At 47.0% G+C, this 26,758-nt stretch overlaps 1 protein-coding gene across 7 annotated transcripts in view; it reads right to left on the bottom strand.

Moving 5' to 3' along the window:
- BAZ2A (bromodomain adjacent to zinc finger domain 2A) overlaps positions 1 to 26,758 on the bottom strand; it is a 34,617-nt gene that overhangs the window by 4,281 nt on the left and 3,578 nt on the right. The window contains exons 2-25 of one of the 7 annotated variants that reach the window (XM_027593127.2): positions 25,142 to 25,225; positions 14,959 to 15,096; positions 12,797 to 13,390; positions 11,728 to 11,913; positions 10,870 to 11,088; positions 9,927 to 10,427; positions 9,724 to 9,784; positions 8,563 to 8,671; positions 7,695 to 7,796; positions 7,326 to 7,536; positions 5,753 to 5,853; positions 5,336 to 5,401; positions 4,918 to 5,151; positions 4,516 to 4,770; positions 3,914 to 4,128; positions 3,535 to 3,609; positions 3,145 to 3,325; positions 2,981 to 3,040; positions 2,645 to 2,789; positions 1,455 to 2,131; positions 1,099 to 1,321; positions 827 to 982; positions 559 to 710; positions 91 to 380 (exon numbers count right to left, since the gene is read on the bottom strand). In XM_027593127.2, coding sequence (XP_027448928.1) covers positions 91 to 380; positions 559 to 710; positions 827 to 982; positions 1,099 to 1,321; positions 1,455 to 2,131; positions 2,645 to 2,789; positions 2,981 to 3,040; positions 3,145 to 3,325; positions 3,535 to 3,609; positions 3,914 to 4,128; positions 4,516 to 4,770; positions 4,918 to 5,151; positions 5,336 to 5,401; positions 5,753 to 5,853; positions 7,326 to 7,536; positions 7,695 to 7,796; positions 8,563 to 8,671; positions 9,724 to 9,784; positions 9,927 to 10,427; positions 10,870 to 11,088; positions 11,728 to 11,913; positions 12,797 to 13,390; positions 14,959 to 15,094 — 4,949 coding nt within the window. In that variant the 5' untranslated portion in view covers positions 15,095 to 15,096; positions 25,142 to 25,225. Of the gene's footprint in view, positions 1 to 90; positions 381 to 558; positions 711 to 826; positions 983 to 1,098; positions 1,322 to 1,454; positions 2,132 to 2,644; positions 2,790 to 2,980; positions 3,041 to 3,144; positions 3,326 to 3,534; positions 3,610 to 3,913; positions 4,129 to 4,515; positions 4,771 to 4,917; positions 5,152 to 5,335; positions 5,402 to 5,752; positions 5,854 to 7,325; positions 7,537 to 7,694; positions 7,797 to 8,562; positions 8,672 to 9,723; positions 9,785 to 9,926; positions 10,428 to 10,869; positions 11,089 to 11,727; positions 11,914 to 12,796; positions 13,391 to 14,958; positions 15,097 to 24,164; positions 24,392 to 24,499; positions 24,674 to 25,141; positions 25,244 to 26,758 lie in introns of those variants that run through there. The other 6 variants (XM_035729183.1, XM_027593131.2, XM_027593130.2 and 3 more) reach the window with 6 other exon arrangements.

Genomic DNA, 26,758 nt, shown 5'->3' with positions numbered 1-26,758 from the left:
GAGAAAAAGTGGTGATCTTTGGATGAGGAGCAGTATCCATTAAATGCATCCCTTCTCCCCAGGACCAAGAATGGGGGTGGGGGCACTCACATCTCTGTAGTGGTGCACTGGGGGGCACCACTGGGTGTGCTGAGCAAGGCCTTCTCCAGTACAACCTCATGAGCTGGCCAGAGGGGCTCCCGTAGATACCGCCGCTCCACATTCTGCTCAAGGGCAGCAAGGCGCATCACAGCCAGGTCCAGCGGGTTGGTGGTTTTACGCTGGGGTGCCAGTCCTTCCCTACCTCGACCTCTCCAGGTGATATCCTCCTGGGAGTCAGGCAGATGCTCACAGTAGGCCAAGTCTTCCCGAGTAGAGTCTGGGTTGGGACATGTCCAGCCCTGCAGGTGGGAGAGAGGAATAAAACTCATTGTAAAGGAAGAAAATTAAGTGTAGAAAAAAATCTAGTGTCCTAAGAGATCACTTGTGAAGTGAGGACCCAGGGTTTTTCCTAACAGAGTACAAGAGATGACCGTTTCCCCCTCAACAACTTCCTACCCAGTGCCAGCCCTAGTGTACCCGAATCTGCAGATCAGACAGGATAACCCGTTGTTCCAGCTCCTCTACCCACTGAAGCACAGCCAGGTCTGTCTCATAGGTCTTCTCTTTGGGGGACCAGCTGATAATCCCTTCTTGAAAGGCAGGTAGCTGACTAGGCTCAAAGATGGGGTCTGAGAACACAGAAGGCAGAGGGAAAGGCCCATCAATGAGGCCGTTGTCCGCAGCAGCAGCTCAACATTTACCCCTGGGCTCTATAGCTCAGGCTGGGTCAAAGTATTTATCTTACCCGTAGAGGGCCGTAGGCAGACTTCCTGTAAGAAGTCCCTGTGCTTGTTGAGGTGTTTGTGAAGTGCCTTTTCTCGGATGCCTCGGGGGTGCAGGGCCTTGAGCGTAGCATCCAGTGTCTCAGGATCTTGAATGCACCACCAGCCAGAGCACATCTCTGCGAAGAATTTACATATGTGGAGTGGTGGGTGGGAACCAGCTATGAATCCCATGGCCCATGTCTGATGCCACTCCAACCTATACTCTCACCCATGCCACCTCAAGGGCACTCACCAGGAGGGACAGGCTGGGCTGTCAGCTGGGTTAGATAACGCTGTTCCATCTGTTTGAAGAACTTACTGGGGGGCCTTCCTCTCCGTTTTGGCTGTCCTAGCCCTGTGAGACTCTGTGATGTGCCCCCAGGGTCTCCTGTTCGTCTCTTAGAGGCCATCCCAGGCAAGGGGGTAGAAGGGAGCTGTACTGGAGAACAGGGGTTGGCCGCACTGGGTCTATTCATCTGTGAGATGAAACACAAGATGAGGGCATTTTCACATTTATAGGACCCTAATGGCCCTATCCCTTCCCCCAGCTTCGGCACAAGCCCGCACCCAGGCACTGCAGCCTCTGGCAAGATGAAGTCAACTGCATACCTGGCTACTTACTGGCTTGGAGGAGGCAGGCTGCTGAGGGGAGAGAGTAGGCTGGTCCTCAGAAACTGCTGGGGGTGGTGTAGGGGCAGCATTGCATGGCATTTGGGCTGAGAAGTTAAACCAGGGAGCTTGAGAATCAGGGATGGATTCTGCCTCATCAGGCTCTGGCTCCTCCAAGGGTTGTGATGGGGTTGGGTCCAGTTTTCCAGGGCTGCTGTCAGGTGTGAGGACTGAGCTGCTCAGCAGGGAGCCATGGCTCTGAGTCTGGCTCAGCCAAGACAGGAAAGCTGACTGGCTGAGGTCATGCTGACTCTGACCCAAGGACAAAGGGGAGCCTTCTGGCTCCAGGAACCCATTTTGGGGCTGAGGATGGAGCTGAAGCTGGGGTTGGGGCTGGAGCTGGGGCTGAGCCTGAAGCTGAGGATGGGGCTGAATCTCGGGCTGAAGCTGGGCATCGGACTGTTCTGAATCCTGACCCCGGCCAGGGGATTTCAGGTGCCTGGACTGTAGAGACCCAGGCTTAGTTTTCCGAGGCCGGCCTCGGGCCCGGGCAGGAGTACTGGCAGAGGTGCTGGAGCCAGCTAACTCCTTCTTCAGGGAGAAGAGGGCTGGACTGGGTGCTGGATGGGCTGCCACTTTTAAGGAGTCAGTTTCCTGCTTTATCACATCCTCAGGAACTGTAAAGAGAAGTGAAGAGTTTAAAGCATACACTAATACGTAAGGGGAAGGAAAGAGGGTGTATAAATACAGGACAGACATTTTCTTTTTCTCTTGGGACTTAATCCACCCCTTTGAGATTCAATTGGGAACAACTTATATGCCAATGAACCAAGTATCTGGGAAAGAAACACTATTCTCCCAAATAATCAAGAAGCAGCAGCATAATCATAAGCTGACATTTATTAAGAACCAGATAGATGTTAAACACTATCCTAAGAATATTAACTCATCCTAATCCTCTCAACAGCCCTATGAGGTATACCTAACTATTATCATCCCCATTTTATAAATGAAGAGATTGAAGCATACAGCAGGTAGGTGGGAAGTCTCACCCCACAGCCTGTTCTCTTAACCACTATGCTACACTCATTCTCATAAAATGAAAGAAACCCCAAAAGACTTGACAGAGAAAAAGGAACTGGTTAACTCTGTTAGAGTGGACTCAATTCAGGCTCCCATGAAACACCTACGTAAGCTCTCCTCTGTTCCTTCCACGAAGATACCAGCCAAATAGGGCAGCACCCAGTAGCGGCGTCTGTAGCGGTCCTGACCCAAGGAGACGGCCCGAAGCATCTGGGATGAGTGAAGCAGTTTTTTTCGAAAGAAGAGCTGACGCTGGGTAGGCAATGGAAAGAAAGAGGAATAAAAAACACATTTCCAAAAAGTGACTCTGTCCAATATACGGGAGCTGGGCAATGGCTCTCAGCTTCCCTATAAAATTGATCCCATCTGGGGCCCAACTCACAACGTGATAAATTCCCTCCCAGCCCACATCCCCAGATCCTGGGAGGTTAGCAGCACAGTACCTTGCTCAGTTTTTCTATCTGGCGCTCTAGCTCTGGGATGCTTGATGCTGTGGCATCAACCTGGAGAAGAAACAAATGGACAATGAGAGAAAGGGAATTATTAGATTCAAGAAAGACAAATAATCTATTTCCAACTTCCACTGTCCTCAGTGTGGGGCTAGTACCTCTCCATCTCTTCGCCCCCTACGGCCATGGACAGTCACTACAGTCTCCTCCTCTTCCTCTTCTTCCATGCCACTGGTCTCCTCCATGATGCGAGAACTGCGTCTCCGCCCCAGGCCCTCCTCTGGTCCTTGCATATCTACCTCAGGCCGCCCAGTTCGTTTGGCCAGAGCAGTTTTCAGTCTTAAAACAGAGTAAGGGAAAAACTGCGGTGAGGAATGGGAGACTGCCACAAAAGGAACACCTGGAATCAAAGCCATCCTGAGCCCTGCGGTCAGGTCCCAACCCCAGGGGAGAGGCTACAGGCATCGGTTCCAGGCACGAGTTCTGGCTATGCTTTACTCTTTTCCGCCTTCTCTCCCCTCTAGGCCCTACCCTCTGCCCACCCCTACCTCCGGAGCCGGCCTTCAACAATCCACTTGTTTTTCCTGTAGCTGGACATACTCTCCAGAGTCTTGTCGATCTCACTGTAGAGGAACAGGGAATGAGATTTTGAGGTAGAAGTGGTAGCACAAACAAAAAAGAAGGGAGGCTCAAGGGTAAAGGGGCTGCAGCTGAACAGGAGTTTCATCCTAGGGCCTAGGTTGGATAAATGGCAGAGGAAGGCTTAGATTCTCCCTGGAAAGGTACTAACACCCAGTCCCCAGGTCGCTCTAGCATCTCCAGAGCATGGCAGTGGACGCATCACCCCAGGACTTCTGGAAGGCTAAACCCTTCCCCTTTCCATTCTGACCAAGGCATACAGTAACCATCCCCACCCCAGACCCTCACTTGATGATGAGGGTGGAGCCATTGAGCTCATGCACAAGGAAGGCCAAGACAGCAGCTTTCTGTTGGGGGGGCTGGGCCTGAAAAGGCTGGGTGCGCAGGCTGTCACAGAGGGCTGGCTCCACTCCATATGCCATGAGGAAGCAGCGCAGGATCTCAGACACGTTGTCTCTTGTCAGTGGGATCTCCGACACCTTCTCTCCCAAGATCTTTAAGGACTGTTTGGAGGAGAACAGAATGGGAGTTAAGAGAAAAAGTGAAATAACACAGGTTGGGTGGATCTGGAACAAGAAAATACACTAGAAGAGAACTATGGGGTGAAGACATAAGAATTAAAGTGCTAACACACGACGAGAGAAGACAAAGGAAATATGAACAAAATAAAGGAATAAAGGAAAATGAACAAAATAAGCAGAGGGAAGTCAGGAAGGAAAACAGAAAGGAAAAATATAAGGAAAACATAAATAGGAAGAAACCAGATCTCCTTTCACTTGTCCTGATCACTTCAGGGAGGGACTTTTGTGTGTTTAACTTAAAGAGAAAGCAAAACTGAGATACAGCCCTGGATCCCAGGCCCTCCCAACCTGCCTGGGGAAGGCCCTCACCTGACAGTAGGAGGGCAGGCCAGGGTCATAGAGCGCAGCCTTCAGGAGCCGCACCAGCAGATCTTGCACCTCACCCAGGCTGTCGCCTTGACACAGGAGTCCCTCCTGCAGGACCCCCAGGCTGGGTACATCTTTGGCGGGGTCAAAGCCCAGCACCTTGCCGAAGCTGTGCAGGAATTCCACGATGGTCAAGCAGTCTGAGAAGGCCCCACTGGGCAGGATCAGACCAGGGATGCGTGAGAAGTCAGGTAGGGGCTGTAAGGATAAAAGTGGTAGGGTTTTCAAACATACCTGAAGGCAACAGTCTGGATATCTAGGAGGTTCTTCTTTTAGTGGAAATGTCTTCACAACTGGCCCCTCCAGGACCCAGGGACCCAGGACCTGTTACTCTCCCCTCACTACCTGGTGATCAGTCAGACACATATCCTCTGTGGGCTTCTTCATCTCTTCCAAGATCATCTGTTGCCTCTGCCGCTCCTCCAAGCGCCTCTGCATGGCCAGCGTTTTATCGGCTTTACAGCCTGATTTGCCTTTGGCCACTTCCTCCTTTTCCTTCATTTTTACCTTCTCCTTCTTCTCCCTCTTCACTTTTTCCTTCAGTTTTTCCTGCTTTGTCTTTACCTTCTCCTTCTCAGCCTACTCACCCAAAGGAGAGAGGGACCAAAAGTTCCATAAAGATTCCAGTCACCACCCTTCCCTAGTCCCCCCACCTCCCACCTCAGAGCCCACAAGCATGGCTATAAAATAAGACCAACTCATATATGTCTTGCAAAATCAGTTTGGTGACTTCAAAGTTATACCTGTGTGTACATGCACCTACCTTGGATTTCTTCTTAGCTTCCTTCTGCTTTAAGCTCTTGGTCTCTTGTTTCCGCTTGTTTCTGGCCTGTAAACCATAAGGGAAGTCATTTCTCCTCAAACTCTGAAAGCATCTCTGCTTGGGCTAGGATTCAAAAACAGACAAGGGTGCTGGGGAGGAGAGGTGAGAGATGGGATGAGGGGTTGGCAATGGATCAATTCTCTCACCCTGGAGATGCCCACATGATTCTTGAACAAGCCCAATTCTCTAAATCAAGCCCCCCCCACCCCCCCGCAAAGTCCAGGTACGAAGGTATGCTGCTACATGAGGGAAGGCGGGGAGATGGGGAGGTGGCAAATGTAAGAGAAGGAAGAAGAGATGATGAAGCGGACTGTAGGAAAAGTTAACCCACTGTGTAATCTCTCTGATGTCCCTCACCTGCCCTTGGATAGTAGGCTGACACTCTCCTCGTTGTACCTTCTGCTTCATCTTCTTCTTGATTTTATTCATCTTTGCTTTATCCTCCTCATTCAGTGCTTCTGTGAGGGCAGAAAATGAAGAGTGAGGCAGGCAGACTGATCTCCAGCATCCAGAGCAGCACATGCCTGTCACAAAGCTGACTTCCTTAAGCAGCTCCCTGAAGAATCTAGTTTTGTTTTTTGGTATACATAATAACACGTTGGGGAGAAAAATGTTGAAGAGACACCTGCTGTGGGGTAGCACAAAGAACTCAAAACTCTCCTGCCCAGAAGTCCCAGCCCCTGGAACAGATTAGACTACTTTAGAAGGGGTCTTAGAGGCCGCAATGGCAGAATAGCCTTGCAACCTGTCTCTTTCCCAGGCTACCTTGTAGGGGGCAGCAACCCACAGACTGATTTCAGAGCAGAGAAAGAAAACAAAACCAAACTGCCAGGGAAAAAGGGTGGTCTCCACAGTTGGAAGCACCAATTAAAAAGAATGTGCCAGAAAGAAAGGGCTCAAATAATGGATACCTCAGTAGAATCGGATCAACACTGACATAGCTATTGCTTATGCTCAGTTCTTATGCCTTGCTCTACCAAAAAAATATAAATTTCTCTGCTTCCAGAAGACTAAATATTGAAGGGGAATGCTAAAAACAATAGAGTGTGTTAGAATTGATGTTTTTGATAGGATAGTACCTATTCTATTCTGGCATGGACACACCACCACCATGTCTATACAGCAACCTCCTAAGTTAGACAGATACTATCTACAGATAATCCAGTATAGGCTTCTAGTAAAATATAAGTGTCTTGCTCCAGGTCATATGGTCTGAATGTGGCAGAGCTGGAACTGTGAATAGGAGTCAGAACACTCCAAATTTTTTCAAACTCTTCACAATATATCAGGGTAAATGCAATATCTGCTGAAAAGTTACACATTTCCTACCTGTCTCTCCATTAAAACAGTGTCAATTATTTTTGGATTCAGATGTGAATTCTGAATCTCTGTGATGGTAGCAATGAGTAAGGTTAAAGTGCACAACCCAAACCAATAAGCCAAGGAGCTGAAAGATGCCAAGAAAGGACATGGAAGCCCTCTCTTCTATCAACATCCAGGGACTACTCAAGGCTCCACTAGTATAAGCAATTCAAGAAGAAACAGGTTGCTGAAGTACCACAAAAGTGCTGGGACCTTGGTGCTGCTTTCTAGGGAAGGGAAGGTGATTCAGATTCATTCTGTCCAGATAATTAATGTCATTCACGCTCCTGGGAAACCCAGGCATTAGTAATTCCTCAACATTTCCAAAACTTCAGGGGTACTAGGTGGCTCAGTCGGTTAAGCATCTGCCTTTGGCTCAGGTCATGATCCCAGTGGGATCGAGCCCCGCATCGGGTTCCCTGCTCAGTCGCCCTCTCCCCCTGCTCGTGCTCTCTCTCACACTCTAATAAGCAAAAATCTTAAAACAAAACAAAACAAAAAAAAAACAAATGCATTTCCAATACTTCACAGAGCAAGCAGAATCCTAATGTAAGAGACACCACTGTACCTTGGGCCTCCAGTTTCTTTAGGAGGCGGTTATCTGTCTTATTCAGCAGCTCAGCGATTTTGACCTTGGGTGGCCGACCTCGTCCCCGTTTCACCTTGGGGACTTCCTTAGTCTTGGCCTTCTCAGTGTTTCGAGGTCGGCCCCGTTTCCCAGTAATTGCCTGAATCCTGGATGGGATCTCCTCTGCTGAGAGCTGTACCCACTGCAAGCCCTAAGGTAATGAAGAAGACTATTACAATGTGAGGGTGCAAACCACCATAAACTCTGAATCATTCAATGCCCCAGACCCTCCAAACCCCAAAAGAAGCTACAGCTTCTCCACCGACTCTTTCTCAGAGACAACAGCATATTTAACCCTGGGGTGTGCACCTCTGGCGTGTCTCTCTCTTCAAAGAAATCTCCAACAGGCATACGGGGACTGAAACTGAAGTGCTCACGGCGTACATTGTGTACCACGTTGCGGCTCAGGTACTAAAAGGAGGAGGCAAAGTGGCATTAATGAAGTCCCAGCCCTATCATGCCTTTGTCCAGCAATAGCACAAACAGAACAGGCCAAAGAGCAGAAAATGCTAGCCTGTTGCCCCTGGGCCCAAGAAAGGAGTCTGTGCTTCTGTTAAAATGCCCATGAAATGGGATACGAAGCTTCAGCAAAGCTTGAGTAGTTAGTTATATCCTTGTGAAAAGGCATTAAATTATTTCTGTATATTATGTAGTAGGTCCCTTCACTTCTTGGAGAATAGCAAATCTAGCTTCTTTGTACAAACGTAGAGCTTACCCAAAGATTTTCTCCCTTTACCTCATATTTCTTAGAAATTTAATGTGTATACATTGTCTGCTTTCCTATGACTTTTAGCTCAAGCAACATATATAAGTACTTTTTCTTTCTTAGATGTAGTAAAAAAAAAAAAAATTCTGTTTAAAGACAGAAAGGGATTAAATTTTTTTTTCCCCCTAAAGCTTTCTTGAAGGTCAGGGGCTTTATCTATGAAAAAGTAGTAAATAGTTCCTGTAACGTGTGAAGCAGCAGCCGGCCTTAAATTGTCCTTTCTGGCTAAGGGTAGAACAGTGATTACTAGTATATACTGTTCGGGCTGCTTTTAGTTTCTCTTAATCAGAATTATTAAATGATAGAATTCAAGAACTTATATACATGTTCCTACTTGGTGTACTGATAATCATTTGAAAGTAAAGACTTTGCCATATATTAAAAAAAAAATGCACATGAAAGCTCCATTACCTTGATCACTTCTGGAAACTGTTTCATCCTCTTCCCACAGGGGCCATAATACCACGTCTCCCCTTGCCATCGGTGGCTACCCTTCTTGATGCGCACCTCTCTCCGCCACCTGCCAGAGAAGCACATGTGCCCTGCCGCCAGGTCACACCCCTACCCACAGTCAAGCCATCCCAGGAGCCAAGCCCACCGAGATGACCCTGCCGGCACCTATCTTACTAGAACTGCAGGTAGATGCGAACACAGCAGGAGACACAAGCTTGGCAGGAAGGCAGGCCTGAGCTCTACAAATCCCTCAGGGCCTGGGGGGTGGGGGGAGCAATACACAAAAACGCACAGGCCCAGAAAGACCTCCACCCTGCCTTTACAAAGTCAGTGTGATGAGCAGCCAGGAACCCCCTCCCTAATGCCATTCAAGGCAATTGCTGGGTTTCCGTCCTACAAGTTCTGGGCACCGACTTGAGGGAATAAAGGCAGAAAAGACGGGGTGGGGGGGCCAAGCAGAATAAACTTGCTGCTGACTCCATAAAATGACTCTGTAGGCCAAGGTTTAGTAAGGAACTCTGTGTTCTGAGAAACAGATTATTCTAAGACTAAGCCTTATCTTTCTCTCAAAACTTTAAGCAGAACTCAGACTTTGGTGACCACAAGTAGCCAAGAGGGGTGGGGGTGGGGACAATCAGGAAGGCAGTCATTCTTATGAGGCCCTTGGTGTCAACTGGCTTGCTCATTCTGGTCACATCCTGTTCCTGTCCTTACCTCTCCAAAGAGCATTAAAAAAAAAAAAATCCCAATTCATCAGGACTTAGCCACTCCCCACTCAACTGCTATCCCTTCTCTAAGCATATAAAACACGTTGGCTAATTTAGATATCTGAGCTCTAGGGTCACCAGCTGGGTTTGGAAAAGATAACAGCTGCAGCCCCTGGAGCAAAAATCCGAATGGTCACAAGGTGAGGAAAGAATAGGTGAGGGGCGGGCAGATCCTGGGAGAAGGAGGAAAGCTAAAATCTCAGGCATTATCATTGCAGATAACTGTCCTTTAATCCATTCTTGCCTAGCCCATTCCTCTCCATCTCAGAGGAGATGACCTCTCTTCCCTCCTTCCTAGAGTCATTCATTAAATTTGTCAAGGTCAATGTATGTAGCAAACTAGAGCATTTACCCATGTTGGAGGGGAAGACGAACTTCTTCTGGGGTAGCAATACGTCTCCTCAGGACATCACCTTGAGAGGAAGATAGGGGATACCCAACTTAAGAATTCAAGCAAAACAGTGAAACTGGCCAGCAGGGAAGGACTAAATGCCACACAGGACAAAAACTTTTCTTTTAAACTGGCTAAGAATGGAACAGAATCTGGACACTCACCACTACCAGAAGTAGTGACTCCTTCTCCAGTGATCTCTTCCAGGTCAGTGGTGGTTTCAGGGAAGGTGCTGACATCCTTATCTGCTGGGGAGGCTGTTGGGAGGACAGCTACTGGGGAGGCTGCAGGGGACACTTTTGGGGAGGTCACTGGGGAGCCTGTCAAGGAGACTTCTGAGGAGACTGGTGGGAGGGCTGCTGAGGAAGTTGGAGAGACAGCTGGGAAAGCCGCTGGGGAGATGACTGGGGAAATTTCCGGGGAGACTGCTGGCGAAACCGCTGGGGAGACTTCTGGAGAGATTTCCAGGGAGGCTGCTGGCGAAACTGCCAGGGAGATTGCCGGGGAGGCTGTTGGCGGGACTGCTGGTGAAGTTGCTGGATGGAGCTGAATAGTGGATGACTGGTCAGAGGCTGGCTCGGTCAGAGGTGGTGGGAAGTCTGAAGCCTGAGTCTCCATTTCTTCCTGTTCTGCATCACTACCATTATTCAGGTCAAAGCTGTTATCTAGAATGCAAAGGGACAAAATGGGTAAGGAAAAAAGGTGTCCTACAAAACAAGAGAATCTACTCAGTCAAACCTGGACTAAGCTAAACAGAGTTACTTAAGAAGGCTTTTCCCTAGGGTTGGAAAACATGAAGTAGCCTCTGGCTGTCCTTCCCAGCCATTCATGAAGGTTAAAGGGTAAAAGCTGCTGCATTCACTTTGTGAAGTACCTTTTACCTGGAGCCAGTAAGGCCTTTGGCCTCCTTTTTCCTGCAAACTCCAAGTCCTACAAGTTCTGGGCACAGGGCAGACAGAAGTCAGAGTGAGCAGCCTGTGCCTTTTTTAGTCCCACGATAGCTCCCTCAGCTCCCAGTAAGGCACCCACCCCTAAGACCCTAACTATGGAACTGGTTCTCTCACCTGTTCTCAGGCCAAAGACTCTGTCCTACCTCTCTTCACTCACCTTGCAGGACAGACTCCCCAAGGACAGGTGGAGAGGTGGGGCTGGCAAAGATAGAGGCTGAAGTTTGACTGTCATCTGCCAGGAGACTGAAGGCAGTGGCGTTATTGAGAGAAGGGCAATCAAGGGCAGAAATCACAGGGCTGTCCTCAAGAGGCAGCTTGTCCTCTGCACCCATCAGCTCCGTGTCATCTATACCATAGAGTCCTCCACTCACTGGCTCTTCAGGAGGTGGAAAAATCAGAAAACAAGATTTAAGAAATACTGGTCTCACTATATCCCAATTCTAGTTAGTTCTCATCATGTTAAGGTTCTTTCTAATATTAAATTAAGGAAATTTTACAGCTCTCTCCCTGAAACAGTAAAGTCACCAGGCTATAGGGATTGTCAAAGCTTGAAGCAGAAATGAAAGGAAAAGCATTGGCTCTATATCAACCCAAAGATCAACACAAAATTCTAGCATCTATCTTAAAATCGGCCTTTCTTATATTTCAGTGGGACAAAAGGTAATTGTTCACTGGCAACAGTTTTCTATTAGAGAAATCTCTATTAGAGATAGTTAGACCCAAACAGCCCAACTGTGTGGTAATAAGTCCTTATCCAGTGATTTATTACAGCCCAGGGCTCCTGGCCAAAAGGAACACTGGGAGAGAACCTGGGAAATGAACCAATTCAGCTCAGAGTGCAGTTGGCCTAGTCAGCCAGTGGGATGAAACTCTGGTCGGCCACAGGATTATCTGGATTTGGGCCACAATGCTCCAAATTCCTCAATACTTTCCCTGGTTTACTATCTCTTCCAGGTGATAGAAGCTGGCTACCTTTTGCATGGACAAACTGAAGGGAGCCAGCCTCTAAGCCTACCCGGTGCCAGAGGGTTGAAGGGCTCCAGAGAGACTTCACTGAGGATTGGAGTGTCTTCCAGTTGATCAGGAAGATGTGAAGGATCATCTAAGCAGCTCACTGTGGGGTCAGGGACCAAGACTGAGACCTCTTGGTGTAATGATTCCACAGAAGGGACAGAGCCATTATAGCCACACATCTTCAGTTCTAGGAAATCCCAGAAAAGAGCAAACGTCAAAATCAGTGCCTTCAACTGGTTCATTCAGCTACAGTAGGCAGGCAGTCTTTGCTAGTGGGATGTTCATTCTTCAGTAATCCTAAATCTCAGTCCTATGCTGGGTTCTAATCATACCAAGATACTCTAGTGAGCAATGCTAATAAAATCCTATAGCAGGTAAAGAGAGGGAAAAGGAGAGCAGGGTCTGAGACAAGAACCCCATCATGTTCTCAGCTGTGTTCCCATCCAGTGGGAACAGGTGGTAAACAGAGAAAATATCCTGTGATTTTATAGGGTGGTCACCCTTATATTTGGAATCAATGCCAAAATAAGCATTTATAAATTTTGAGGAAAAAGAGGAGAGGGACTGTCATATGTACCAATGCTAACAACAACAACAACAACAACAACAGGAAACTGAGTAGACAAGCAATGTTATGCTATGCCTGCTTCCTTCCCTCCTTCAGGTGCCAATCACTAATAGGGCTCAGCTCACTTTAGCAGCCCAGTCTGGCCTTGCCATAGCGAAGTCAAATTGGCTTCAATGACCTCTGCTAATGCCCCAACCCCTTCGTATATTTTGGAAGCAGCCCTTCTCGATGTAGGGTGTCTGTTGGGGCTGTTTCGGGCTCGCCCACCTGCCCTCTCCAGGCCAGCAGCTCTGCATGAGCTTGAAATAATTTGCACTCCCACTCGCGAGCTGGTGCTGCTGCCACAAAAACACCAGCCACTTGGCTCTGCTAATCACCAACATGCAAATCAGCCTCCACTGCAGAGAGCTGGAAAGACAAGTTTTCCTCACCTCAAAAAGCCACTGCCCCCCATAGCCCCATTTTTCCTCTCCCAGTCCAGCTCACAGACCCAGAGTTATACCTGGCTGCTCTTCTTCCAGCTCCAGGCTGCCTACCAAGCCAGTGCCATTCTCTGCCACAACTGATGTCAGCTCCTTTTCTGCCGCCTCATCAGGATGGATACCACTGCCTACTTCCTGGGAGGGTGCAAAGGTCTGGATGCTGGATCCCAACATAGGAGAAGTCTGCGGGGAGGTGAAAAAACTAGGGGGTCCATTGGGCATCACCTCAAAATTCTGGTCAGGAAAGGAATCATACAGTTCCTGTGAGTCGAAGTTAAGCCCCATGGGACTCTGGGTACCATTGGCCCAGAACTCTTGGCTCCCAGCCCGAAGGTTAGTGTTGTGACTTGGGGATGAAGGTTGCCGGCTGCCCCCAAGGATGCCGTTGAGTGGGTACTGTCCCCCCGAGAACTGGGAGAGAAGGGGTGGGTCCTTGAGGTTGCTGCCAGGATTGGCAGATGGGTACTGTGAGTAGTTCCAGAGACAGTCGTAGGCCACGCTGGGGTGATGGAGGTGTGAGGTGCTGGAGGAGTGGGGAGCAGAGTTCAAAATCCCTGAAGTAGTAGTGTGAGATACAGTAGATAAGCCATTAACATTCACATCCCCATTCAAACCTGGCAGAGAAAGAGGGAAAAGGGTCAGTTACAGATATGTACGCAAGAAATTCTATCACTTCTACCAAAAGCACAGCACTGACTAGAAAAAGGGAAGGTGAAGGGGAGGGGGATTCCCCCTCTGCTGTATTTATAGCTTTTCAGTCTCCAGGGAACACCAAACCCAGATGCTCCTGGATGTAAGCTTAGCAACTGCTTCTGAGGCTGCTGAGTAGGGGGCTGGGGAGCTCTTCTGGCCTACCACAGCAGCGCCCAGTAGAGAGCTGGCTGCTGCTGATGCTCAGGGCTTTTTATTTTTTTTAAATGAAGCTGCTTGCAGACTCCCTACAGTGACTTGCATTCTTCTCCACCCTCATTCCCTAGAGGAATTCTTCCCTTGGAGTGGCATGACTGAATTCTCCAGGGCCCCCCTTACCCCAGAGCCCCTTTGGCCCTGCAGTGGCACCAGAAGGGACAGCCTCCACCTCACTGGCACATGCAGATCCAGCACTTTGTGCTGGGCTAAGAATAGAATCTGCAGTCACCACAGCAGCAAGATCCCAACTCAGAAGGCTGGGCTTGGCCCCTCCCCATAGAACCTGGAGGGTAATATTGCAGGGGAGAAATGACTGCATGACCAATACTACAGACTTCAGTTCTCAACACCAATGGTAACCTCTGGACTGGAGGACAATTCAAATAAAAGGAACCAAGACACTAAAGAAACTGAGGGGGAGTGGGTCCTCCAGTGAAATAAAGGAGCTTCTATCTATCTGCAACTCCCTTAGGGAGAAGAGAAGGGAGAAGTGGTTAAGTCTAAGCCTATGGCAGTATTTTTCTGCTGTAGGGAAGGAGGAAGCATTTGGGCTTCTCTGCTTCCAAGCATAAAGTACCTGAAATCCAGGAAAGATTAGAGAAGTACTTGGCAGAGCTATGTACAGAGCAACTGATAAGCCAAATCCAGGAAAAGACCTGATCCTGGCAGCAATACTTCCGTCTGGAATTATAGATGCTTCTCTCTAGGGACCTAGGTTAAGCATTAAAACTTTCTGTCCCTCTCTCCTACTCTCAAGGACAGGGGTGGCACAGACTTCAAGTATCTGCCCTCTTCTCTATTACACAAACTAAAAGGCAAACACATCCCAACCTTCACCCAATCCCTCCACCCCCAATCCTAGGGCTGGCTTCTCTAACCTTTAAAAACAGCTTTTCAGAGGGCTGGACCTTTTTCTCACAGGTCCAAAAGTGGGTACCGGAAGCAGAAGCCACCTCACAGCTATCTGGCAGTAGCCAGGGAACAGGGCTGACAGAAGAACAGGCCAAGATGAAAAGGCCAGTATGTTTCTCTAACCCCTTCCTACCTAAGTAAGACTAAGAGTGCTGCTTCCATAAATCCCTAGAATTTATTCTTAGAAACTTGGGTTTCTCTCCAGCAGCTGAAGTTCTGAATTTACTTCCTCCCTACCCACCAGGAAAAAAGAGCTGTTGTGAGGTAGCTAGCCCAGAGGGGAGCCAAATCTTGTCCCATCAACCTGCTCTAAAGGAATGATGCCCACTCCCTCCCCAGGCCATGTGGCCCTCACACTCACTTTTCCCTTGCTGGGGGAAGTTCATGGGAGACCCGTTAGTGTAGAGGCCCTCCCCTGAGGAGGGAGAGGGTTTCAGTCCTGAGGCAGCAGGTGCAGGGGGAAGGCCAGTAAAGTTAAAATGGTCGTTTGCCTCCATTTCTGTAGGAGGGGAGAGAGAGGGGAAAAAAAACACTGGCGGTTAAACAAGGTTATATCACCTGGAATCTTCTAGAGGGAATGCCCCCTCCCTTCCCTCTACTTACCCTTCTCCTACCTATGTCTTGGGGGGTATTTTGGGAAGTACAGGTTGAAAAAAGAGAAGAGGAGGAAGAAATATACCCGCAACCTGGGCAATGACACTACAGCCTGGAGTAATTGTCCCCCTGTGTAAATCCCACACTCTTAACTTCTAGTCCAGATTATCCCTCTATGTTAGATATGATATTATTAACCCTCTATTATAACATTTAACCTTTTCCATCTTTTTGTTTTCCTTCCCCTCAAGGTAAGGCCAGAGTCCCACTCCCATGGGCCACAGAAGGTTCTCAATGCCATCTTTTTGATATGAAGCCATGGGAGATGGGGGTATTGGCAGAGAAAGCATATTTGATACATATGCTTTGTTTTATTATACTTGAGTTAAATAATTTTCATGTTATCCTATCCATAGCCCTAGGCATCTAAAGAAGATAGCAATTACCTTGGCAAAGGGATTCGAAAAGAATACGTTTGGGAAAGGTGACCATAATGGCAAAACTCAAATCATCCAGCAACACTTCTATTCTTTTTCATGGTTTTCTAAGAACACAACTCAGAAACATGTCAGAGCTGGAAAACTGACTAGAGGGTGTCCCAAGGAATATTATTCTGTTATACCTATTATGGTTACTTCCTAGTGTTTTGGTTTTGTAGCTTAAATGTAAAAGAGTCATGGAAAGAATAGCTGGACATCTTACATTTGTAAAGGTAGTGGCTCCTTGGAGGGGTAGTATAGTTAAAAAGCTTTTCACCCTGTCCTGAATATGAGGTGATACAGTGAGAAGAAATGAAGTCCTTGGTCAGAATATAGTTGACAAAGATAAAAGGGAAGAAACACAGGAAGCAGAAGCCAGAATTATTGGTTAAGTCTTACATAACAATCAGAAACTTATGATGTACTAGTGCATACTAATTTGATATGTAAGAAACACGATCTTAATATAGAAAAAGCAACTCCTTGGGTTACTATGTTTTTAAAAAGGGCAGAAGAATTCAGGTAAAAAGATTTCTTTATCAAGCTCCCAAGATAAGGCAATAAGACCTAGACGATGTTTTTAAATAAGCTCTTTTTAAAAAGAATCAGAAGTAAAGCTGTTTAAAGAATGAATAAACTCATTAAGAACAGGGGCGCCTGGGTGGCTCAGTGGGTTAATTGTCTGCCTCTGGCCCAGGTCATGATCCCACGGTCCTGCGATCTAGCCCTGCATTGGGCTCTCTGCTCAGCGGGGAGTCTGCTTCTCCTTCTCCCTCTGCCTCCCCCCAACCCCGCATGTGCTGTCTCTCTTGTTCACTCTCTCTCTCAAATAAATAAAATCTTTTAAAAATAAATAAGTAGGGCGCCTGGGTGGCTCAGTTGGTTAAGCAACTGCCTTTGGCTCAGGTCATGATCCTGGAGTCCCGGGATCGAGTCCCGCACTGGACTCCCTGCTCAGCGGGGAGTCTGCTTCTCCCTCTGACCCTCTTCCCTCTCATGCTATCTCTCATTCTCTCTCTCTCAAATAAGTAAATAAAATCTTAAAAAAAATAAATAAAAATAAAAATAAATAAGTAAATAAATAGATTAAGAAAATGTATGACCACTGTCCAAGGTTTGTAAGAATCATGTTCCTAGGAGCGCCTGGGTGGCTCAGTTGGTTAAGCAACTGTCTTCGGCTCAGGTCATGATCCTGGAGTCCTGGGATCGAGTCCCACATCAGGCTCCCTGCTCAGCAGGGAGTCTGCTTCTCCCTCTGACCCTCTTCCCTCTCGTGCTCTCTATCTCTCATTCTCTCTCAAATAAATAAATAAAATCTTTAAAAAAATAAAAATAAAAATAAATAAGTAAATAAATAGATTAAGAAAATGTATGACCACTGCCCAAGGTTTTTAAGAATCATGTTCCTAGGAGCGCCTGGGTGGCTCAGTTGGTTAAGCAACTGCCTTCGGCTCAGGTCATGATCCTGGAGTCCTGGGATCGAGTCCCACATCAGGCTCCCTGCTTAGCAGGGAGTCTGCTTCTCCCTCTGACCCTCCTCCCTCTCATGCTCTCTGTCTCTCATTCTCTCTCTCGCAAATAAATAAAATCTTAAAAAAAATTAAAAAAAAATCATGTTCCTAAATATGCTAGATAATACAAACTAGACACATGAGGTGTTCCGAACATGAAATATAAACTCTGGGGCGCCTGGGTGGCTCAGTCGTTAAGCGTCTGCCTTTGGCTCAGGTCATGATCCCAGAGTCCTGGGATCATGCCCCGCACCAGGCTCCCTGCTCTGCGGAAGCCTGCTTCTCCCTCTACCGCTCCCTCTGCTTGTGTTCTCTCTCTCTGTCAAATAAATAAAATTAAAAAAAAAAATATATATATATATATATATATATAAAACTCTGTATTTATGACATTGATAGCTATAAAATTTTCTAGGCTAAATATCCTCTCTTTACCTTTATCAATTTTAAGTGAAATTAAAAAAACAAAAGCAATTCATATTTTGTTGACATAAGGGGAAAAAGTTTTTAGGATCGATTGATTTCCCATCTTCACTCTAAAATAAGCAGCAGAGCTAAACCTGCTGAGCATCAAAGAAACTGGATTTCTACAGAGAAAGACCTCAGGATCTCAGAGGATTTTCCTACAAGGGCCACTCCTCAGTAATAAGGGGTCCGAAAAATAAGTATCCTGGAATAATAAGCTTCTGAAATGAAAGACATCAAGGAGGAAAGTTCATTCCCTAATCCTCTAAATTAGGTTCCTTCCAAAGCTTACATCACAGAGTAAAGAGGACATGCAATAATTCATTTCAGAAGTCCCAGAAATGCTATTCCTGGAGAGCCAATCTCATCTGATCCCCACCTCTTCCCTCCCCCAGTTTTATGCACAGCTACACCTCCCATGTGTGTGGGACATATACACCTTCTCTCCCATGTGCACCAAACTATATCCTTCCATTCAATGACAGGCAACAGTTCATTTTTCCATTTTCTATTTGAATCTATGAGGAAACTAGTGACCTTCTCCTCTCTGCTACTCTGGGAAAGCACAGCATTTCCGGTCTCATAAATTACATACTAATAAGAATAAATGGATGGCTCACAGAAATCAGTTAAGTAAAAGGAATGGGAAGTTATCTAGTGCCTGAGGTCTGTTTTCCCACTAGCCTCTACTGAAGGGTCATCAGAACCACAATCACTTCATTTACAAGAAGCTTCCTAGAAATATAAAATACTCTTTGTGCTTGTGCAGTGAAAATAGCACAACATAGTGGGCTCTACGTTCAAATCCCAGCTCTACTACCATTAGCTGTGTGACCTTGGACAAGTTACTTAACATTGCTGAGCCTCAGTTTCATCATTAGTAAAAATTTTAGTAGCCACCTCCAGGGCCTGGGAGGATAAAAAGATAACCAGACCCAAAAGATCAAAATATAAATATAATTTAAAACCATTACTGGGGGTGCCTGGGTGGCTCAGTCAGTTAAGCGTCTGACTCTTTTGATTTTGGCTCAGGTCATGATCTTAGCATCGTGGGATGGAGCCCTGAGTGGCACTCAGAGCAGAGTCTGCTTGAGATTCTCTCTCTCCCTCTGCCTCCTCACTCCCCCCTTTCTCGCTCTCAAATAAATAAAATCTTTTTTTTTCAAATAAATAAAATCTTAAACAACAAAACCACACACACACACACACACACACCCCAAAACCATTACCAGTACTAAAAACTAGGGGTAATCCAGCCACACTTCCTTACACTTGACTCTTAATTTCACATGCACTTAACTATGGGATCACTTATGGCAATGCAAAAATGTGGACAGCTATTCTAAGCGATAAACCCAGGGTTATCTCATTTTAACCTTCCTACCCAAGATGCTTTTCACAATAATACCTGAAGGTAAATTATGATCTCCCATCTATGCCCTCCTTCCTACTAAGGAGAACAGGTAAAGCAAAGGAGAATATCTCCCTTAGAACTAATAGGATTTTGGCCAAATGAAAAAAGAAATCAGTCAGCGCCCAACCCCCAGAATAGCAGACAGCTCTTATGACCAGGAAGAACAATCAGGCCAGTACCCAGCCCACTCCCGGTAGTGTGTAAATGGATCTCCTAAGAGACTCTATGCTTCATTTGTAAGAATTGAGGGACATTGCTCCTTAAGCTTGAAGCAGTAAAGCCCTTGCCACATGGCCAAATAAGGCTGTTTTTCTCAGTCCCAATTGAAGAGCTACTTACTCTGTGGACCTGTGACATGGTTTTAACACAAAAAGGCTGACAATGCACAGTGTTGAAATAACTATTACAGATTTCAACACTGTTGCAGGTGCCCTGGCCAATCCTAACACTCAGACTTCTGACGCTAACCCCCGAAAGACAAGACACATTAACCATCCAGCCAGACACTTTGGCAGTACCTGTAGCTCTTTGGTTCATTTTTCCCATACAGTATACAAAAGTTCCAAAAATAGAGAGGTTCCTACATTTGGGAGGGGGGAGGGAAGAGGTGGGGAGAGCTTTCAAATGTTTATCTTTATGAAACAGGAAATGCAAATTTTACTGTATAGTAAATAAATCATACCACTATGTTTTAGCTCCATAACTGTGAATATTACAAAGGATATTTCTCAACTCTACTCATCTCTGGATTCATGAACCATACTCTCATATAGTGGTTCCTAACCAGGGGTGATTTTGCCTCTGGGGACATTTAATAATGTTGAAAGGTATATGCTACTGGCATCTAGTAAGTAGAAGCTAGAGATGTTTCTAATGATCCTGCAATACACAAGAGAGCCCACCACAATGAAGAATCACCTGGCTCAAGATATCATTCGTGCCAAGAGTGAAAAATCTTGCTATAATAAAAAGCTGCCCCATTCCCCAGTTCCTATCCCCACACCCTGAGGGAGTTAGACAGATGTTCTGAATTTTATATCTAAAAATCCCTTCCTGGCTAAGCTGTCTTCCTCTACCAATACAGAGTTCAAAATGCCAACCCATGTCTTCTCCAGCCCATTCTGACAGCCTTGGTAACAATCTGCCCTTGGAACTCTGACAGCCTACAGCATGTACGGACTGAGGCTCATTCTCTCAAAATGTGCTTTCTTTAATCCCCTTTCATAGTCAGGGCAATGAGGTAGGAGAATGATGAAAAAAGACTACATAATCTAAGGGGGGCTACTCAAAGACAACTGCCATGTCTAGGCTGCTCAGAACACAAAGATGATTGTTCTCCATTCTTTCTTCTTCCAAACTGTGTAGGTTCTGCAGCATCAACTGGATATTATGTTGTACCACTGTATGTCCAGCACCTAATTTAGGGCTAACTACATAAAAAGAACCAAAGGAAATACCTAGACAAATGAATGAGTAAATCTATCTTTTCTGCCACTACCAGCTTACTCATCCAATAAAAGTTGTGGTTTTTGCTCAGAGAACCCAAAAATTCAGCTTCATTCTTCACAGAGGTAACAATTTCTACAGGGAAGAGAAGCCCCAAATCTTGACATATTTTAGACAGTTGTCCCCTACAGAAAACAAGGCCTAGAAACAAGGAAGTACTAAGAATATAAGGGGCAGTAAATTTGAGCTCTAAATTTGTAAAATGTTTTGCTTGATTTAACTGAACACTCAAGGTACACAGGTTTTAAAATATGTGTTGACTGAATAAAGGATATATGATGATCTAGATTAGGTTTTCTGCCACAGTTCTCACTAGTCACTTCACTGTCAGAGGAATGGAAATGCCTCTGAAATTATAGGACAGTAAAAGCCACATTCCAGAGGTTGTAACAAGGTTATTTCCCTCGTTCAGCCCTGTTTCTCAGAATTTCAGTTCTAACATTTAAAGACTCAACCCTTTCCTTCAAGAAGATATTCCCCCCTCCCCCCCAAAAAAACCCTGAGCTGAGCAGGCAGGTTAAGAGTCCCATTTAGTGAGACAGGTCATGGAGAGTCCAACCCAAGGAAACCAAAGGCGTGAGACCACCTTTCTCTTAAGAACCCTCATGTCTTAGTTTTTTGATGAATTTTTGGTAAGGTTAGATTATCCTTTTAGTTTGTAAAATGCCCTCTTAATTATTCTCTGTAACTAGAAGGACAAAACACTAATTAACATATTAACACAATGCTACTTTTACTGCCAGTAACCCAATCTAAGAACAATCTCCAGAGCTCATCAAAGATAGGTTTTCTATTGTGCAGAATTTCATAAATTTCAAAATGATACGGACCAAAAAGCTGGTTAAAAAAAAAAAAAAAGTCCTTCTGGAGGCACCTGGCTAGCTCAGTAGAGCATGCAACTCTTGATCTCCGGCTCCTGAGTTCAAACCCCATGTTGGGTGCAGAGATTATTTTAATGAAGTCCTCTGACCCATCTGCAACTATGCTGATAAAAGTATTATTCTTGGGCTGTGGGGAATATGAAAACATCCATATCTCAAGAAACAAATTAGGAAGACTATTTGCCCCAGGAAATACCTCCTGAGTTTTATACTTCATTCTATGTCCTAAGACATAAAAACTTTGGCATTATTGCCTTACTGTACACATCAGAAAAAAGGTCAAACATCATACCAATTATTGGACTAACTTCTACACGGTTTAACAGTAAAATAATGTAATATAGCAAACCACTTCAGAGGTAATCAGAAAGGTCAATGGCAGCAAGACACAGTCACCCTAACAAGCTTTGCTTCTCTCTTGGCAACACCTGATTCCAGAACCACAAGACTGCAAGATGAGCCTCTCAGGGCATTCTAGATTTCTGACTGACTCTGAGGTCAACCCATGTAGTTCTCTCTATACTTCAAATTATTTCCTTTATGAAGGAAACAAAAACAAAACACTCAGTATTAAGAAATCCACTGCCCTTATAGAAAAATGCATCCATTTTACAAGAAGGACACGGAAAAGTTTGCTTCATTCAGCTTTCTGGTTAATCATGTACCAAATTGCATCAAAATCTACTTTCTCAAAATCACCTTCTATTTCCTTTAGAGTGGTCTTTTTCCTTCCTTCACTTTTCTTAACCTTCAACAGGGAAAATCAATTTACTATTCTGTCAGGTCCCAACTTAGTAAACAAAGGCTGAAGAAAGGGGAACTTAAAATCAGTGTCAAATCAACCCTATCAGAAAGCAACTCAAAAGAACCAACCAATCAAGCAGAGACAAGAAAAAAGACAATGACATTGGACTTGTTTTTATTACTTCCATAATATCAACCCCAACAGCTCCAGTGAAAACAGCAACGATGCTATCTTAACTGTGATGATGCTGCTGTCACATAATAATACATCCATCTTTTCCTACCTGGACATCTAATCTAGGAATCTACAATTCAGGTGGGAGGTTTGTGACTGGAAAATACTAAAAAGATAAAAACGCCAGCCTTAAGCAAGCAGTTTTTAGGATAGTCCGAATGATCTCAATATGTCACTTCTCAAAATATAAAATCCTGTCGCCAACTCCTCTAACCAAACCCAGTGTCTAACAAAGTGCCTGGGGACATAGTACAGTCTATCACTATATACTATAATAGAAATCTTTTGCAGTTATCAGGTGGGAGAAAGGGACAATCTAGACACATGACTCTGTGCAGAATAGAGGAGAAAAAGCTCACCACTCTCCAAGAAGGGTAACAGAGAAGATGTCTTTTATGAAAAGTCACATGACAGCTAACTCTCATCAGCTGGTTCTGCAGAAGGTAAACCCTCCAGCACCCTACACCAACTAACAGGCTTCCCACCGGGACTATCCTTAGGCTAGAATCACCAGTGAGGAATAAGCCCATCACCTTCACTCTGCAAATCATTCCTACCCCAACACATAAATTCCATTCCCTCTTCTTCCACTTCTCAGAATCTACCCTTCTTCATATCACAAGCTCACTTGACAAGGTGCTCTGCAATACAGAAAGTTATACACTTAAAGAGTATATTAAGCAGAACCCTAAAAAGTCACTCTCATGCCACAAAAGAGCCCAAGTCTTTCTGGCGGCTCTCTTTGCTCAGTGATTTTGCATCACTAGTATTCAAAGTACAGCGGGGCTGGTGGATGACTGAGTTTGCTTCTCTATGACCTCTAGCTCAAGGAAAAAAAAAAAAATCCAGGCGGGGAGGCAGAGATGCTCTGGAGTGGGAGGAGGGGGGAGGTAGATGGGGATTCAGTGAGTCAACTGCAGTGACTACACTTCCAGTTGACAAATGAAGTTTACAAAAAAAAAAAAAAGTCGAACGAAAGGACTCCCAAGACCACATGGTTGGCAGGATCCAAGCTTGCCCAGAAGGCCTCAGAAAATGAAACCAAATCTGATTAAAATGGACATTTCAAAACAACAAGAGACGCAGCAGCAAACGCACAGCTGCCATTTCCCGGCCACTTCCTGCAGGAGGCTTGGGGGAGGGGCTGTTTGTGTACAGATGGAGGTGGAAGCTACCCCCCCCCATCGCCCCCCGAAGGATGCAAATCTCGCACTCCAATAAATCCTACAAAGGATGTCTGCTATTGGCATTGCCTTTCCTCTGAAAACTGGGAACATCAGGAAAGAAAGGTATGATACCGGATCATCTTTTCCGCCACGGAAATGGGGATCCCGATCACCAGCAAGGGGATCCCTCTTTATTCTTCCCTTCAGCCCCTAAAAGCCCAGTCCCCCAAAGGAGTCAGCATCAGCCCTATCAACCTCCTCCCTGGAGTGGGAGACTCCCGAGCCTCGAGGGCCCCAAGCTACGCACAGCACCGCTCCAGCAAGGCCCTCTCCTGCTCGCCACGCTCAAGAGAACGTGCACCCCTCACCGAGGGAGACACCCTGAGACCCCTGGAAACCCTTTCTACCTCCACTCGCCACTGCCAAATCGCCCCAATCCCCACAAACGGAGTGTTTAAACCGCCCAGGGAACCCCCTCACCCACCCTTCGCACTCGGGCAGTCCCTACCCCCACCCGAGGAGGTGGAGCCCCTCCCGGGGATTCCATCCGAGTCCCCCACAGGAGTCATCACCAGCCAGGCGGCTTCTCCGCCTCCTCGTCGTCGTCGTCGTCGTCGTCGCCGCCGCCGCCGCCGCCACCGCCGTCGTCGCCGGGAGCCTCCACAGCTCCTCCCGCCCCCGCCGCCCCAGCCCGGGTCTTCAGCAGACCCTCCAGCCCCCTTCTCCTCCCAGCCCCTTGGGCAGGGAGACCCCCGCCCAGGCTGGGTCCTAACAGGAAATAAGCTCGAGTCAGCTTCTCGCCCAAGGCGAGGCTCCTGGCAGCACCGGAGCCTCTGTTCCCTGAGGGAAGCCTCAGATGAAAGCGGGGCTCCCTCCCCTCAGGCCCCCAGCCACAGACCCAACAGACCTGAGGCGGCGGCGTCCAGCCCGGCTCGGGGCTTGTCTCTCCCCGGGGGACGGGTGGTTCACATGGCCGCGCTCCGGGCGCCAGGAGGGGAGGGGAACCGCGGGGGAGGGGGTCTGGGGTCCGGGAGGGGGGAGGGGGACGCGGCTCAACCGCGGGGCCCGAGCGGAGCCAACATGGCCGGCGGGGGAGGAGTGAGCCGAAGCCGGAGGGGGCGGGGAAGCTGCGGCCGAGAGAGAGCCGCCCTCCTCGGCCTCCATCACCGGGTCCTAGCGCCGGGCATCTTCGCTCCCCCGACCCGGATATGGGTCCTAGCGCCGCGGTGTCCCCTAGCCTACCCGACAGCTCCCTCTGCCTAGTCTCATTGTGGCCGGTAGTCCTGTTTCACACTGAGCAAACTGAAAGGCGTGTCATGATCCCAAAGGTTACCCTAAAAGACTAGACCAAAATTTTAGGACCAAGGCATGTGCCATTCCCCTAACAGGGGTGGGGGTAGAGGTGGAGGTGAAAATTTCAAGGGCAGTTATTTCCCAGGCTGGGTAGTTAGAAGGTGGAAGTGTAGAAGCGGAAAGGTTAGTCAAGAAAGTTCAGTACTGAAAAGGGGTGGAGAAAGGCAAGGGCCTGCAGGATCTGCTGCCCACTCACCTCTGTCCCGTGGGGGCCGCCTCCTCCTGCTGGATCACCACTTTCCCAGCGACATCTGCAGGGTTCTGGGGGTCGGGAAGATTCCTGTGCATAGGAAAAGGAAACTCGGCTCTGGAACCGGACAAGGAAGACCTGAGTTTAGCCTACACCTGGTCAGAGTGGCAGGGGATTAGCCAAAACTGACACAGCAAATAAGATGTCCCAAATGTCCACCTATTCTATAACCCCAATACTTATTTTTTTAAGAGATTTTTATTTGTTTGACATAGAGAGACACAGCGAGAGAGGGAACACAGGCAGGGGGAGCGGGAGAGGGAGAAGCAGGCTTCCCGCTGAGCGGGGAGCCCGATGGGGGGCTCGATCCCAGGACCCTGGGATCATGACCCGAGCGGAAGGCAGACGCTTAACGACTGAGCCACCCAGGCGCCCCCCCCAATACTTTTTTTGATAGGGCTAAATGACTGTGTGAAATCTGAGAACAGGAAAGAAAAAACTAGCAGAGAACTAGAGTTTGGCTCTCATCTAAAATGTCTATTGTGGGCCCCACGATGGAAAACAGTGTCTATATACATAATGTTAGAATTTAGAAAATTTCTAGCTCAACCTGCTCTGGTTTGCTAGATGAAGAAATTAAGGCCCAGAGAGGTTAACAGACTTGTTCAAGGTCAAATAGTGGATAAAATGTGACTAGAAACCAGGTCTGTAACTCAACAGACTTTGCAGGCTTCAAGATAATTCCTATTCAATGCGATGCAGTTCTACAAACAATTGCAAAACTCAGGCTGAATATTCTGGAAGAGGAACAGAGTGTGGATAATGAAACTCTGGCAGGTTGAAGGGTCAACAAACACCTTTCCCTTTGGGGGTCTGGAGAGGAAGAAAATCTGAAAACTGGATGGGGACAGGGCAAGGCAGGGCCAAATACATCAGTCTGGACTGGATTTCCTTACTCCACAGAGGAGTGGGCTCTTCCTCAATTTTGCGAACAGACCTACTCCCCACTACAAATGGCTCAGAGAAGCTAATGAAGATGCGAGCTTCAGCAAAGCCTTAAAGTGTGTGGGCCAGAAGGAAGAGGCTAAGAGGGTTAGAAGGGTTTCTCTCCCGTTCCTGAGAAAAGTAGATTACCAGGGGAAGGAGAAGACAGGTATAAATCAAAACCCTTCTCTCCTCCCTAAGTAACAGATCTATAGGTCACCACTGAGAAAAAAATAAAGACCCTAACAGCCTACTGACCTTAAGTTTCTGAGTTAAGTGGGGGCCACACTCAGGGGATACGGGTCCTTCCTTCTGGAGAAAGCAGGGATCGAGCAAATTTCAGCTAAGGAATTCCCCACCTTCTCCAAAATAAAAAATAATAAAGGGAGATGAAGAGCTCAGGGATTGAAAGTGGCTTCCTAAAGGGCCAGGGAAAAGAACTAGTATCTCTTTTTTCTGTTCCCTTTTCCAGGGCAGATGAGGGATAATCGTCCTCCCTCCCGCCCCCAATCGTAGAGCTGGCCAGTCAAGAGACGCGAGGCAGGGGAGGAGCCTGCGCCCGTCAGACGGGTGTAGCCACGCCCCTTCCCCCACCACCACACACCCACACACACCCACCCGCTGGCTCCACTACGCTCC

Source organism: Zalophus californianus, chromosome 9, assembly GCF_009762305.2.
Source record: "Zalophus californianus isolate mZalCal1 chromosome 9, mZalCal1.pri.v2, whole genome shotgun sequence".
In the NCBI taxonomy this organism is placed as follows: domain Eukaryota; kingdom Metazoa; phylum Chordata; class Mammalia; order Carnivora; family Otariidae; genus Zalophus; species Zalophus californianus.
This window is presented reverse-complemented; position numbering and strand designations above follow the sequence as displayed.